Below are 16781 nucleotides of genomic sequence, written 5' to 3'. Positions count from 1 at the left end.
AGATGAATGTGCAGGTAGAGATACTGGGGTGCAAAGGAGAAAAATAAATAAGTAAATAAATACCAGTATGGGGATGAGGTAGGTAGATAGATGGGCTGTTTACAGATGGACTATGTACAGGTGCAGTGATCTGTAAGCTGCTCTGACAGCTGGTGCTTAAAGCTAGTGAGGGAGATGTGAGTCTCTGGCTTCAGAGATTTTTGCAATTTGTTCCAGTCATGGGCAGCAGAGAACTGGAAGGAAAGACGACCAAAGGAGGAATTGGCTTTGGGGGTGACCACTGAGATATATCTGCTGGAGCGCATGCTACGAGTGGGTGACCAGTGAGCTGAGATAAGGCGGGCTTTACCTAGCAGAGGTGCAGGTACTCATTATACTTTAGAGCCAATATTCTATAAGAGGTTCCAGAAGCACATTTGAGGTGCACACCGGTTCAAGCTCTGCTTATAAAGACATAAAACAGCCATCCAAAATGCGATTTACAGTTCTACCAACTGTTGCAATGATTAGGGACATACATGCCCAGGAGCAACCTGATAAACCTGAAAATAAGTTTATGACAAAGTAAAATGGAGGATCCTGCGTAGGTTGAGCGTGTTATCACTTGCATAACTGAATTCCGGGTTTCACAAAAAGCCCCCTTTTCACCATTCCCCTTCAGGCTAGATTGATCAGATCAGCCTCTCCGTTTTGTAACTTAATCAAAAGCCCTGGCTTTGAACATTGGATACCTTTTTGAGTGCAGATAACATTAACAATGTTTGTACATTGACTGATTTGCCGTGGCTTTAACTGCCCGTAAAAGAGTTTGGTTTCAAAAAGTACTGAGAGGCTGCACATTTCATAGCTGGACCTTGATCACCTGTTTGACCAACCTGTTTCTAAATTCGAAAGATTAGATGCCAAATAGAATGTCATAAATCTGCAGTTTACAGTGTTCAAAGAAAACCTAAATGTGAAATTATAATGTGAAATCCCCATCGTTGCTTAATGCAAATAAATGTACTGTGCACATTTTTATTTAACTAGGCAAGTCAGTTAAGAACAAATTATTATTTACAATGTCGGCATACACCGGTCAAAGCCGGACGACGTTGGGCCAATTGTGCGCCGCCCTATGGGACTCACAATCACGGCCGGTTGTGATATAACCTGGATTCGAACCAGGGAGTCTGTAGTGACCCCTCTAGCGCTGAGATGCAGTGCCTTAGACCGCTGTGTCACTCGGGAGCCCAAAACATCAAAATCATACAGACTTTTACAGAATTTTGTAAATTATATACAACATTACTGCCTACAAAACAACTGTATTCCTTGCTTTACAGTTTGTTTTTTATACCCCCTGCTCCTGAACATTTCACTTGGTGACTGGTTATTCAGCTTGTACACTATAGACAGCTATAGGCTGTACTAAAGACTGTTGACTTATTTTGCCATTAATTTATCGATGTGAAACTGCACATTCACCATTTATTCCACCAATACAGGCAATTTATGTAGCTACAGGAAAATTCGGTAGCAATATTGTGGCCTAATTAATGTAGTTTCCCAAAATTGGTGAAGCAATTCACCAAAACGTGCATATATGAATAAACGACGGCTGATGCAATCGAATCCTACAACGATGACTCGATTTCACGAGTAGAATGAGAAACCACTATACCCAAAACCTTTGCTGTCAGTAGAGCCACCTGGTCAATGGTGGTTTCGTCTCGAAGGGATACAGCTTTTGTCAAAAATTGACTTTCCGTAGCAGGTTTAGAATAACTTACGCAACAGCTTAGGATAATTAATGTAGCAGGTTGGGAGGAATAAGTTAAGGTTAGGAAATCGGTTAGGGTTCGCTAGAATGCACCAAAACAACTTTTGACGTCAATTCGACAAAAGCAATATACAATGGTTGGTTCCACCCCCACGTGAAATACTGTTTCGTCAGACGCTCCCTACATGGAGGCTGGACAATTGAAAGAGTCAAAATTCACCCAAGCCAGTGACGTTTCTGAATTTGTGAATAAATACTCGAGCGCCACGAACGAAAGATCGTGAATGCATGACATGAACTGACTGAGAAGTTGCAGGAGGACACGATAAATTAATTAATAAAAGCCACATAATTTAGCTAGCTACGGCGTTATTTTATTTTATCTGCCAAACGAAGAACACTAACAATGATGAACGGACAAATTAACGGTTTTCATAACTCCCTTATTGACGAGGACTGCTTCCTATTCACCTCGGAGTCGGTAGGAGAAGGACACCCTGGTAAGAACTAACTAGCTACAAATACACCCTATAATAAAAACGTATGACTGCTGTGTACTTATTTATTTAGATATAGGTAACACACGTTAGCTTGCTAGCACACATGCAAGTCGGTGGTGCTTAGCCTAGATTGCTAGTTAACATTAGCTAACTACCTGCAGATCAAACCATATTGCATAAAAGCCGCATGTGAGGCCCAACTGCATGCTTCTTGGTTTATTAGCCAGCTAACGTTAGCTACTTTGCTGAGCGTTGTTAACATGGCCTCTATTGGACAAAAACATCCGTCCTAGGGATTGAGTCGCTTAAAAAAACATGTATGTTCTCGAGTCGTCATAAGTATGCCTAATTCAATAACGCTTTTGCCCGGACCGAGCCATAATATATTTCGAAGATTCGGACTAGTTTGCGCGCGTACTCTCGGGGAACGCGATCTATACTAGCGTTTGTTGCTACGTAAGGACCTCTACAGAGACTGTATTAATTGTTCCACCCTTGTCTCGACGGGTCATAGTTTAGCTTTAGACGTCCAAACAAATGCGTTTTTTACACCTGAACCCGCGGAAATGGTGGCGGGTTTATCCCCACTGTACGGCTGCGAGTACAAGGTGTTACCCGCTTCAGCCTCTCCCACCATCGCCATAATCCTGAGATATGGTACAATATGTGTATAACTGCAGTCAGTAGACCATTGCGTAGCCTGTCATACAATCGCGCCAAGCATAATCCAAACAGAAGAGCACAACAATAATTCCCATCAGTCATGCCAGACGATATACATGTTCTGTTCAAGCAACCAACGTTGTACAAAATGTCTGTAGACTTGTGAAGTAGTGGTGCCAACTCTAGTCTTCCCCTTTTATATATAGATAAGATTTGCGACCAAATCAGTGATGCAGTGCTTGACGCCCATCTCAAACAGGATCCTGATGCCAAAGTTGCTTGTGGTAAGAAAAATGACCTCTGTATGATGTAACTTCTAGCTGCCCTGGAGTCAGCTGTGACCACATCAATGAAGCAGCTCAATAAACTCTTGATGCATCTTGTTAATGTGTAGTAGGTCTATATTATGGCAACATTCCCCTAAGTTTTTTTCCAGATGAGTATTGATGATGTGTCCTCTGAAAGGATGTGGTTATGTACTCTTCCCCTTCCACCTTTCTCAGAGACTGTTGCTAAGACTGGGATGATCCTGCTGGCAGGTGAGGTGACATCGCGTGCTACAGTGGACTATCAGAAGGTTGTTCGTGACACCATCCGCCACATTGGATACGATGACTCCTCCAAAGGTTTTGACTATAAGACCTGCAATGTGCTGGTGGCCCTAGAGCAGCAATCTCCAGACATTGCCCAGGGTGTTCACATCGACCGCAATGAGGAGGACATAGGGGCAGGGGACCAGGTAAGTGTTGTGCTGCAGAGGACTGCTGCAGTAGTAGTGTTAGCTGTACATTTATCTGACTGATGTGTATGTATGTGTATATGTGTGTGCAGCTTTCCTTTCTGATGTAACAGTTCTGTGTTCTATCCTCAGGGCCTGATGTTTGGTTATGCTACAGATGAGACTGAGGAGTGCATGCCCCTCACTATTATGCTCGCTCACAAGCTCAATGCTAAAATGGCTGAACTGCGTCGCAATGGCACCCTGCCCTGGCTCCGGCCTGACTCCAAGACCCAGGTAAGCTGCCAGTGTGTAATTGATAAGCGATTTACACTAGGTTAACTTGAGGAAGTGCCTGTAAAACTAGTTTGTCCTAGCTTATTTATCACGCATCAGATAAGTGAAGAAATGCAATATTGCACTCTTTCCAACCTAGTTTGTGGCCAGCAGTATCTCCAGCATTGAATTAGTTTTAATCCATGCCTGATGTTGTACCACCCTGCTGACATTCTCTCTTTGTAGGTGACCGTTCAGTACCGCCAGGACCGTGGCGCCATGCTGCCAGTGCGTGTCCACACCATCGTGGTCTCTGTGCAGCATGATGAGGATATCTGCCTGGATGAGATGCGTGATGCTCTGAAGGAGAAGGTTGTCAAGGCTGTGGTGCCCTGCATTTACCTGGATGATGACACCATCTATCACATGCAGCCCAGTGGACGCTTTGTCATCGGAGGCCCACAGGTGAGACTAAGGGGTGGAGGTAGGACTGGGCATCTAGGACCTGGAACTCTGAGCTGGGGGGCGGAAGTAACTTTGATGGACGAGCTTGTTTAACTGATATATATATATATATTTTATTTTTTTTTTTTTTACTGTTAGAATTATAGTACCAGTCCTAAATTACTACTCATTCAAGGATTTTTCTTTATTTTTGCAATTTGTAGAATAACTTTTGACTGGTACTGTGTGTCTTGGTAAAAGAATGACCATGAACTATTCATCCTTTCCCTTGCAGGGTGATGCTGGCCTGACGGGCCGTAAGATCATTGTTGACACTTATGGAGGCTGGGGAGCCCATGGTGGAGGAGCCTTCTCAGGGAAGGACTACACTAAGGTGGACCGCTCTGCTGCCTATGCTGCCCGCTGGGTGGCCAAGTCTCTGGTTAAGGCAGAGCTGTGCAAGAGGGTCCTGGTTCAGGTGAGGGCAGGGCAGGGTTATATTGATACACCTCATGCACAGAAATCATAGGCGTGAAGGGGTGCCACAAAATCAACCCTAAAGTCTGCTGTATGTATCTTCATCCATCTATGCTACATTAGGTTGCTTATGCCATCGGAGTGGCACACCCCCTCTCAATCTCCATTTTCCACTATGGCACATCCCAGAAGAGTGAGAGGGAGCTGCTGGACATCGTCAAGAAGAACTTTGACCTTCGTCCTGGTGTCATTGTCAGGTAAAGTATATGCCTCTATCCGAATCTCCCTCATGTTGCTCACGCTTCCTGTCTTTCTGTTCTGCCTAAACTATCACAGCCAGTGTTCAGAGATGGTTCTAAGCCTTTACTGTATGATTACTGTCATACTGCTTTCTGTTTGGCTCTGTCAATCAGGGCTTGTGATCAGTTTGCTGAATCTGATATTCTACCCCTTTCGCACCCAACCGGTCTTGCTTTCAATACCTGTACAGTATGTAATGTTAAAGCTTGGCGCATTGAGGTTGCTTCTGCTAGATGGCATGTTTAATTACCCAGCATGACTAAAGGTTTCCTGCTCATCCAATTGGAAGGTCATAGGGTTTCTCAGACCGTGTTACAGTTCAATGCCATTTATAAATGAGATCAGTGTGCTTTCCATCTCCAAGCTGCAGTCCCTACACTGCTCAAGGATGAGTTGATTGGCAGGGTAAGTGTCAATGCTTCACTCACCCTTCTTTACAAGCTGGCCTAATGAACCCTTCTGATCATGGTTTTCTTGCTGTGGCTTGACACTCACTATTGGCTGGTTTGAGGGTTAACTGTTGCTCTGAGGTCACTTCCTGTGACAGGCCTCTAAAATGAATTGATTGTGTATTCCAGGGAGCTGGAGCTGAAGAAGCCAATGTATCAGAGGACTGCTGCCTATGGCCACTTTGGCCGGGAATCCTTCCCATGGGAGGTGCCCAAAAAGCTCAAATACTAAACCTGTCAAGCTTTTTCCCCCAGGCCTGTTGGTGTATACTACAGAGAAGCCTGCATGGTCTTGGGGTGAAAGGCCCTTTAAACCCCCTTCCCTCTTAATGGAATATTAAAACCTGATCTACCCCTCCACCTTCCCTCAAAATGCACCCCAACCACCCCTTTTTAACTCCGCTCTTTTCTGTACTGTCTTTTTGCTGTTAGTAGTGTTAAGCTCTAACGTTCTCAAATATTTCAGGAAAGTGATGTTAAGAGATTAAAAGGGTGTTAGCTAGCTACCTGAATCACTGAAATGTGCTTCATTGTCCCCTTTGAGGAGGTCCTGAAGTACCCTGGTCTTCTACTGATGTCCCTCACACTACAACGCCTAGCCCCTGCCCAGCCTTAACCAAACTGCAGTATTTACACTTTCTTAGTATCTGGCCTTAGCTGTCCTTATACTTGATCAGTTTGGGAATATTTTGTTACCGTTAAGTTGGATTTACCAAGGCTGCACATGTATCATGTTAACTTACTGGTGCTATGGATGTAAAGGACACCACTCGAAGTAAACAGTTTAGGGATGCAGTATTGATTGGGGATCCCCATTAGATACTCTTCCTGGGGTCCAAACAGTAATGCCCATAATCTTCCTTTTAGTGTAGACTCTTTTTTTTCTTTGTTCGTCTGGTTTTGTGACCCCATAATCCTTCTCCCTCACCTTTTTCAAGCTTTAACTTCAATTATCCTTGTGGAGGATATAAAAAGGGCACGGTTTTAAGGGTCAGTGGTTGCTGTTTTTCAAAAATGCTATGCATTGCATGCTGAGTAACAAACACATTTTTGTTGTCAAGTTCTTGAATAAGCAGAGTAAAGTCTGATGGCCCTGCAGATGTCTGTGCTGTTTTCTGACGTAATACAGAAAAGTCAGAAGCTGCTATGTCACTGCGACAGTCTGTAGGGGTGTTAGATTTTATATTTGTGATCGTTTAAAATATTCTCATTGGATTGTCCTAATGTTGAAGTTTCAATTTTAAACAACTCCTTCAAAAGGTATTTTAATTTCCTTCTGTTATTTACATTTGATATAAAATGGTTTAAGGTCAAGGCCCTCTTTCCTTGGGTATTGGTAGCAGTTGTAGCTACAAATAAACCACCATTTTTATGCTGAAGGAGAGCTGTCTTTGCCACAATGGCATAGCTCTTACTACCCACAATGGCATAGCTCTTACTACTGGCAAACAATATAAAATAAACCTTTTTAAATATTTATTTGTTCTCTGAAACTTGCCATGGCTTCAGAAGGCAGCTTAAAAGTTTTAATCACATTTTGACTTGACTGAATGCCATAACTAAGTTAACATTTTTCAGTCTTTCTCTCGTGGTTCCAAAGTGTCATACAGAAAAGCTTTGGTCTGCTTCCACAGGGAACTGTCACTGGCTGATGTGATGAGTTGCTATTTTGACCACAGATTATTTTGGGTGTGATTGTATTAACCATACAAGTCTACTGTTTGCCTAACTCCCCCACCTTATTCTTACATGAAGAGATGGCAAAGTTTGGCTGGTGTTGTACAGAGAAACCAGCCTTGTTTACAAGCTGTCTCTTCTATGGATGGGGTTTCCCCTTGGAGCTTTGGTTTTGTTTCCTGTTACCACTCGAAGACTAGTCTGCTGGCTACTGTGAGTAAGAGTGCCTTTTCTATTTCCTCCCCCAATCCCTGTATTGAACCCATTTTTTTTTCCCCCTCCTGTTCTCTATCAACATGCATCTGACATCCTGAGGAACAGGGAGCTTGTCTAAATTCTGTCTTGAGGTTGCCTACTGATTCCTCATGTCAAAGAAATGAAATAAATGGCTACTTTCCTTCATGAAGCATGTTTCTGGTGTCTCATTCCTTTTTCTGTATTTGAAAAGGTTACTTGCTTTTAAATGTCTAGCTAGGTATTTGTGCACAACTGTAACCAGTGCTACCACAAAGTCATGAGTAGCTAATGGTGTCAATCGTGGGTGGTGTTGTAATATAAAGTAACACTGTAATTTGCCATAATCCCATGTTTCTGGGTATTTAAGCCATGGGGAACACCTGCTGTTCTATAACTGATTACGCAGCACAGAGCTGTTAACCTGAAATGCCATCTGGACACTACTGCGCTTTTATGTAATGGTAGTATCTTGCATTAAAGTGATTCCACCCAAGTCCTTGACAGTTTTATGGGGGCTGTGCAAGGGTGTTTCCCCCAATAGTGACTTGTTAGGATGACTAATCAAGAAAAATGAGAAATTACACATCCTGTATAGTGTACCAGCTTGACTTTCAACACTTGCATGTGGGTAGTGGACACTGTTGGTGATTTACCTACTTAAAATATGACCCACCCAATGTTTTTCTCCATAAGTATCTCTTTCATACTTACAAATGGATTAATCCAGGATCAAGTTGAAGGGCAAACAATCGTCAAGATAAGAGCTTCTCTTGCGGTCTCTACTGTTAACCAATCACCTCACAGAATGTGCGCACACCTCCTTGGACCAATGACAGAAATAATTCCTTCGTGCAGGGTGTACAGTAAGGTTACCAAGACAATGACTTGTTTTACCTTCAGGTGTGTAGCAACAATGTAAACATGTGCATAATGTAAATTTAATTATGCAGTGATTACATTGTCCTAAAACATTTAATTAGTGTAATGACGAACCAATGTAATGACCTAAAATCACTCATGGCAAGCTTTAAGTGTCACACACTTGAACACTTTGTATTTACATGCCACAACTATGGTTGCAAAAGGGCAGGTTTATTACTGGAATGTTTACCAGCAAACTACCAGATGTATCTTTTCAAGGACTGTATGTACTCTCACAAGACATCTAGTGTCCCTTTGGGTTATTAGGATTTTTTTTTATACCTTGAGACATGCATTGTCTGTGTGCCATTGAGGGTGAGTGGGCAAGACAAAATGAAGTGCCTTTGAACATAGTGTGGTAGTAGTCAGGCCCACCGGTTTGTGTGTCAAGAACTGCAATGCTGCTGTGTTTTCACACTCAACAGTTTCTCGTATCAAGAATGGTCCACCACCCAAAGAACATCCAGCCAACTTGACACATGTGGGAAGCATTGGAGTCAACATGGGCTGCATCCCTGTGTAAAGCTTGAGTCCATGCCCTGATGAATTGAGGCTGTTGAGGGCGCAACTCAATATTAGGAAGGTGCTCCTAATGTTTGGTATACTCAGTTTAAGGAATATGATTTTTTTTTAAATACAATGACAAAGCTGTAAAATGTTTTCCTGAATATAATCCAATTTAGTGGGTACCGTTGGTGTTTGAGGGTTTCATCGTGAAATATCCTTCATATTTTGAAATGCGTTGTGAAAAACGTATGCACTTCCGTTCTGACAGAGTGGAGACATGTCAACCCTCAGGTGGAAGCATTCCTGCCAAATAGAGGGCAGATACAGTATGTGTGTGAACAGGCACGACTGATAAAAATGAGGGGTGTTCTATGGCTGTTATTTTACATTCATCGACCTCATGAATATGCATAGCCTGTCTTGTATTTCAACGGGGACAACAATATAAAGTGTTTTCTCAAAATTGCTGGGATGTCATGTGCATCATACTTACTGTATATCAGTACACTCATAACCTAAGCATTATGGGACCATGAAATAATGTCCCATGAACATCCTAAAATGTTCTCGGGAACAAGAACGTCTTAAAAACATCCCTGGGACAAACCAGGAACTAGACAAAACCTTCAGAGAACCATGACACAATGTCCTAACCACTGTAGGTGACCATTTCGTGATGTTTTAGGGAAGTCCTAAAGATTCATTTTTGTTTTCAGGGTTATATTTATAAAAAAATTGCATTGAAATTTTAGTAGTATTTTGCTAAAAGATTTGATGCACACACACATTTAGACAGACTCACTCAATAACTGGCGGCCTCACTGACTGACTGGGGTTGTGGGTGTGTATTGGGTGTGTATTGGGGGTCGATTGTGTAATTTGAAAGTCTTGATATTACTGCTAAAGTCAGGTTTAGAGCTATGATTTAGGAATGGGGTTGTGTGTAGTCCGCTACTATAGTGAAGCATGATACTTGATATGCATGAAAATACAGTGAATATTAGAACTTTAACCAATAATTTTACACTATTCATGTTATTTCGTTATGCGTTAATTTGACATTGGCAATTTATTACATTAAATGCATAAAATTAGCAGCTATTACATTATTGGCATGTTATTACACCATCAGTTGCTATAAAAAAGGTACAAACTGCAAATCCCTGCTTCCCATTATTAAAGAGGCAGAGGCAGTCAGTAAAGATTGAGATAGTTTGAGGTATGAAGACAGCACTGTCCTTTGAGGGTACAAAGCTACCACGTCTTAGGTGGTCTTTAATGTAAAATATACCGTCTTGGCCCAGTATTATTCCACTTCCTGATTTAGAAATAAACCCCCACCTTTCTCCGTACGGATTGTTCTATCTGTAATTCTTAGAGTAATCTGCTTCCCAAAAAGTACAACTGCTTCGTTCTGTAGTATTCAGAGCATGATCGGTAATATTAACACTTTCTCAGGCAGACCATTTACATCAGCAGTCAAATCCTGTTCAGTTCGTTACTCAGAATCCAAATAAAAGCTGTAACTAGCTGTTCTAAATGAGTCATCTTTTGCGCTGGCTCCCTTCTAATAACTTGGGTGGTCATCGGACGCTCTGGTACATTGTGACACATTTGTCTGGCTGCCTTTTTGATCTAATTAATAGATTTCATAGTCTGCTCAACCCAGAGTCTGCGCCATCTCAAAGGGGATTGGGGATCAACGTTGTGCTATGTTAGCCTGGGCACGTCTGTTTCTGTCTTATCGCCATCTTGGCAAGGCAACAAAACAGCATTGTTGAACAGTTGCGTAGCCTAGCCTATAGGCCAGGGGTCTCAAACCCTGTTCCTGGAGAGCTACCCTCCTGTAAGTTCTCTCTAACCCGAGTTGGAAATAACATGGTTCAGTTTATCAACCATCTAATTATTAGAATCAGTTGTGCTAGATTAAGGTTGTAGTGAAAACCTACAGGGTGGCATCTCTCCAGGAACAGGGTTGGAGAGCCCTGCTAGAGTGGTGTATGTACAGCTTGTACATTAATTTGTCAAACTTAGTTTGTTTTGTGTCATGGTCTTGTGCCAGAGTTGCCTCCCTAAAGAGATTAGCAAACCTACATCTAAACAAGCATGGCAGCTACTGTGTGTGTGGAGGTTTGTAGCCTTGATAGTGGCTCAGATGACATCTGCTTTAGGATGCCTAAAGCCTTCAAACTCAACTCTGGACCTTGAAGCCAGTTCCACTGCATGTTTTCATCATTTCCCACTGATCAGGGACTGATTTAGACCTGGGACACCATGTGTGTGCAATTGATTATCAGGTAAAACAGCAGGCTCCAGATCTCGTAGGGTAAGAGTTGAATACCCCTGCCCTAAAGGAAATCTCACTCACCCTTCCTCTTTCTGGACAAAAATATCTAGGTGACACTTGACTCCCCTAAGGATCAGCGTTCACTCTGCTTACTTGCTCCCAGAGATAGAGGTAAAAGGGCAATACGAAGAGTGACGTGAATTCATGGATGCTAAGGGAAGCCGGGCTTCCTCCAATAATTGACCAAGAAAAAAAAGATTAAATCATTTCTTTCATCTCGGTGTTTCATAATTTTCCTTCAAATTAGTAAGAGGCTGAATGCATCTCACCGGAGAAAGCATCCGAGCGAGTGAAACAGCACCACTGTCTCTGTATGTGTAGGCCATCTATCTGATGCTGTCTGGTGGAAAAGAGTATGACATTGTTGCCGCCCATAGCAACAAAATAGCGCCCGAAGAAATGGCAGCAGTTTTACGGGTGCCCAACCAATTGTGCTATTATGTGGGTTTTTTTTGCATTATTTGTAACTTATTTTGTACGTAATATTTCTGCAACCGTATTTTATAGCAAAAAAGAGATTCTGGATATCAGGACAGCAATCACTCACCTTGGATTAGACAAAGATTCTCTTCAACAAGCAAGACGGACAGGACATTCTCCAAACATCCGACAGGGCCAACATCCCTGTTATTTGCAAGAGGAAGCGACGCAGGTACAAAGGACAAAGAGCCAGATGCATGGTCAGGACCCGGAAAAGGCAAGTGGGAAAGCTGCCATTACCGTCAATACTACTCGCCAACGTGCAGTCATTGGACAATAAACTAGACGAGGTACGATCACGAATATCCTACCAACGGGACATCAAAAACTGTAATATCCTATGTTTCACGGAATCGTGGCTGAATGACGACATGGATATTCCGCTAGCGGGATTTACGCTGCACCGGCAAGATAGAACAGCACACATTAATGTGCACACAGTAAGATGAGGGGGGTGGTCTGTGCATATGTAAATAACAGCTGGTGCACAAAATCTGAGGAAGTCTCTAGATTTTGCTCGCCTGAAGTAGAGTATATTGTGATAAACTGCAGGCCACACTACTTGCCTAGAGAGTTAAGTTATACTTTTCATGGCTGTTTATTTACAACCACAGACAGATGCTGGCACTAAGACCGCACTCAGTCAGCTGTATAAGGAAATAAGCAAATAAGAAACCACTCACCCAGTGCTCCTAGCGGCCGCGGACTTTAATGCAGGGAAACTTAAAATCAGTTCTACCAAATTTCCATCAACATGTTAAATGTGTAACCAGAGGGAAACAATTCTAGATCACCTGTACTCCACACAGAGATGCGTACAAAGCTCTCCCTCGCCCTTCATTTGGTAAATCCAACCACAACTCTATCCTCCTGATTCCGGCTTACAAGCAAAAATTAAAGCAGGAAGCACAAGTGACTCGGTCTATAAAAAAAAAGTGGTCAGATGAAGCAGATGCTAAACTACAGAACTGTTTTGCTATCACAGACTGGAACATTTTCCGTGATTCTTCCGATGGCATTGAGGAGTACACCACATCAGTCACTGGCTTCATCAATAAGTGCATCGAGGACGTCGTCCCCACAGTGACTGTACGTACATACCACAACCAGAAGCCATGGATTACAGGCAACATTCGCACTGAGCTAAAGGGTAGAGCCGCCGCTTTCAAGATGCGGGACTCTAACCTGGACGCTTACGTGCGATGAATCATGACACAGGCAAAGCGTCAATACAGGGCTAAGATTAAATCATACTACACCGGCTCTGACGCTCATCTTATGTGGCAGGGCTTGCAAACTATTACAGACTACAAAGGGAAGCACAGCCGCGAGCTGCCCAGTGACACGAGCCTACCAGATGAGCTAAATCACTTCTATGCTCGCTTCGAGGCAAGCAACACTGAGGCATGCATGAGAGCATCAGCTGTTCTGGATGACTGTGATCACGCTCTCCGTAGCCGACGTGAGTAAGACCTTTAAACAGATTAAACATACACAAGGCTGCGGGGCCAGAAGGATTACCAGGATGTGTGCTCTGGGCATGTGCTGACCACCTGGCAGGTGTCTTCACTGACATTTTTAACATGTCCCTGATTGAGTCTGTAATACCAACATGTTCTAAGCAGACCACCATAGTCCCTGTGCCCAACAAAATGACTACAGACCCGTAGCACTCATGTCCATAGCCACAAAGTGCTTTGAAAGGTTGGTAATGGCTCACATCAACACCATTATCCCAGAAATCCTAGACCCACCCTATTTTGCATATCGCCCAAACAGATCCACAGATGCAATCCCTATTGCACTCCACACTGCCCTTTCCCACCTGGACAAAAGGAACACCATGTGAGAATGCTATTCATTGACTACAGCTCAGTGTTCAACACCATAGTACCCTCAAAGCTCATCACTAAGCTAAGGATCCTGGGACTAAACACCTGCCTCTGCAACTGGATCCTGGACTTCCTGATGGGCCGCCCCCAGGTGGTGAGGCTAGGGAGCAACACATCTGCCACGTTGATCCTCAACTGGAGCTCCCCAGGGGTGTGTGCTCAGTCCCCTCCTGTACTCCCTGTTCACCGACGACTGCATGGCCAGGCACGACGCCAACACCATCATTAAGTTTGCAGACGACACAACAGTGGTAGGCCTGATCACTGACAACGATGAGACAGCCTATAGGGAGGAGGTCAGAGACCTGGCCAGGTGGTGCCAGAATAACAACCTATCAGTCAACGTAACCAAGACTAAGGAGATTATTGTGGGCAACAGGAAAACCGAGCACGCCCCCATTCTCATCGACGGGTTGAGAGCGTCAAGTTCCTCAGTGTCCACATCAACAAACTGTCATGGTCCAAACACACCAAGACAGTCATGAAGAGGGCATGACATAGCCTATTCCACCTCAGGAAACTAAAAAGATTTGGCATGGGCCCTGAGATCCTCAAAAGGTTCTACAGCTGCAACATCGAGAACATCCTGACTGGTTGCATCACTGCCTGGTACGGCAATTGCTCGGCCTCTGGCCGCAAGACACTACAGAGGGTAGTGCGTACGGCCCAGTACATCACTGGGGCTAAGCTGCCTGCCATCCAGGACCTCTACACCACGCAGTGTCAGAGGAAGGCCCTAAAAATTGTCAAAGACCTCAGCCACCCCAGTCATAGACTGTTCTCTCTACTACCGCATGGCAAGTGATACTGGAGTGCCAAGTCTAGGACAAAAAGGCTTCACAACAGTTTGTACCCCCAAGCCATAAGACTCCTGAACAGGTAATCAAATGGCTACCCGGACTATTTGCATTGTGTGCCTCCCCCCCCAACCCCTCTTTTAACGCTGCTGCTACTCTGTTGATCATATATGCATAGTCACTTTAACCATATCTACATATATATACTACCTCAATGAGCCTGACTAACCAGTGTCTGTATGTAGTCTCGCTACTTTTATAGCCTCACTACTGTATATAGCCTGTCCTTTTACTGTTGTTTTATTTCTTCACCTACCCATTGTTCACCTAATACATTTTTTGCACTATTGGTTAGAGCCTGTAAGGTCTACTACACCTGTTGTATTCGGCGTAAGTGACAAATTAACTTTGATTTGAATGCAAGGGAAGCCACCGAGCATTTGGCCTCCCTTGAAAAGTATAAAATAATAGCTAATCAGCATTGAGCTAAAGTGAGTGAGCTCAACTGTGAATGGTCCTGGTTTGGATTTGGCGTCACTCCTATCAAATCGAAAGCATAAGTCATTGACAGAAACAACTTGAATCGTTGCGTTGTTGTCCTCCGGTTGCTATCTAGCTAGCTAAAATTGCCCCTTTCCTAAATTAGCAATGGATGGAGATAGGGATTTGGACTTGTGGTTATACTTAATTCTCCGTACTGGCCAAACATTATAACGGTGATTCTGATCCAACCATTTTTTCATACATTGTGCCCCTGACCTATGAGGATGGAAGTTCAATATGTAGCTAGATGTAGAAGGCTAATGTTAACTAGCTAACATTGCCCATGAAAGGAAGTTAAGCTAGCTAGCAAGCATTTTAGCCAGGTAGCATAACAGAAAATAAGTGTGTACTCTATGACAGAGTGACAGACCGTTTCATTTACATGAAAGAGAAGAGGATTGCAATGGCATTTCTACAGAAGTAGGATGAGTGTTACGAATCCCGTTTGGCCCGACAGTCTAGGGGGGGATGGTAATGAGACCCGTAACATAACTCATGCAAATTATAATTGTGACAAAGTAAAAGTGTGAATGAAATAACCACGATAACTGAAATTATACCATCAAACTCAGGGTTTATTGTAAAACACACGGTAATGGGGGGAGCAGGAAAAGGGGCTGAGCTGGACCCAAGGAAAGAAACAATAAGCATCCAAAACACCCCTAAGCTAGACTAGCCTATTTTAACAACAGCTAACTAACCAAAAATACAGTGGGTGGTCCGCCCAGTTCTAACTAGTGTTTTTAACAAAGTCTACCTACGGGTAGTGTATGCCCATAGGCGACTTGTCTTGGTTTCCCCTTTTCCCACCAGCAATCAAACAAACACCATAACCAAAAACAATACTCACAGGAGATGACAAAGTGATTTGGAGGTGCTCAAACAAAAGAGAGAGTGAAACACAGAGATCTACATACATGGCATTTACAGAGAGATTGAGCTCTAGAGCAAACAACTGATGGGGTTTTTAAACCAAGGGAAAGGAACTGTGATAGGGTAAGAAACAGGAGGAGGTGTGTCTTGATTGATGATTGATTGTTGACTGATTGGGGAGTGATGATGTTCACCTGTGAGGGGAGAAGGAGAGAAAAGAACACACAGGATACACACAGGATACTTGTATCCGTAACACTCCCAACCTTAAAAGAGCAACCCTAGGGGGGGATTGCGACCACAGTATTAATGAATACTCACAACAACCTTGCAAAACATACAACAATTATTACACACGAGACAAAGCATCTGCCAACACATTATCTGAACCCTTTTTGTGACGGTTCTCCAAATTATAATTTTGTACAATCAGCGCCCAACGCATAAGGCAGTGGTTCCTGTTGTACATTCGGTGGAGAAAAACTAAGGGGTTATGGTCAGTATATACAATCACGGGTAGGGCACTGGAACCAATGTATACTTCAAAGTATTGCAGAGCCAACAACAAAGCAAGAGCTTCTTGTTCTATTGTCGCATAGTTTGACATTAAATTTACGTGAAAAATAACAAACGGGATGATCCACTCCACTCTTGTCCTGCTGCAGTAGAACAGCACCAGCACCTCTGGCACTAGCATCTACCTCAAGTTTGAACGGTTGTTCAAAATCTGGAGCAGCAAGTACAGGTGTCCTACATAAGAGTGCTTTCGCCGATTCAAAAGCTCTCTTACAATCAGGGGACCACACAAATGATCTAGCCGGACTAAGCAACAACCGCAGAGAAATTTTTACAGAAGCTACGGTAGTAGCCAACCATCCCTAAAAAGCGGCGTAGCTCTCGACTGGTGGTAGCTGCAGG

At 43.3% G+C, this 16781-nt stretch overlaps 1 protein-coding gene across 3 annotated transcripts; it reads left to right on the top strand.

Annotated features, from left to right (window-relative positions):
• The first annotated feature begins 1990 nt into the window (after positions 1 to 1990).
• LOC112262857 (S-adenosylmethionine synthase) lies at positions 1991 to 7672 on the top strand. Of its 3 annotated transcripts, XM_024438656.2 has the most exons (8): positions 1994 to 2262; positions 3132 to 3209; positions 3429 to 3664; positions 3797 to 3940; positions 4166 to 4384; positions 4659 to 4841; positions 4964 to 5097; positions 5719 to 7672. In XM_024438656.2, exons 1-8 carry the CDS (start codon positions 2169 to 2171, stop codon positions 5819 to 5821), a joined length of 1191 nt encoding a protein of 396 aa, XP_024294424.1. In that variant the 5' UTR covers positions 1994 to 2168; the 3' UTR covers positions 5822 to 7672. The 3 variants fall into 3 exon arrangements, with proteins under 3 accessions (XP_024294425.1, XP_042187493.1, XP_024294424.1); XM_024438657.2 differs by lacking the exon at positions 3132 to 3209 and having other exon boundaries at positions 1991 to 2262; XM_042331559.1 differs by lacking the exon at positions 5719 to 7672 and having other exon boundaries at positions 1993 to 2262; positions 4964 to 5101.
• The last annotated feature ends 9109 nt before the right edge of the window (positions 7673 to 16781 follow it).

This window comes from Oncorhynchus tshawytscha, linkage group LG12 (assembly GCF_018296145.1).
Source record: "Oncorhynchus tshawytscha isolate Ot180627B linkage group LG12, Otsh_v2.0, whole genome shotgun sequence".
NCBI lineage: Eukaryota > Metazoa > Chordata > Actinopteri > Salmoniformes > Salmonidae > Oncorhynchus > Oncorhynchus tshawytscha.
The sequence above is the reverse complement of the archived record's forward strand: the minus strand, read 5'-3'. Positions and strand labels throughout refer to the sequence as shown.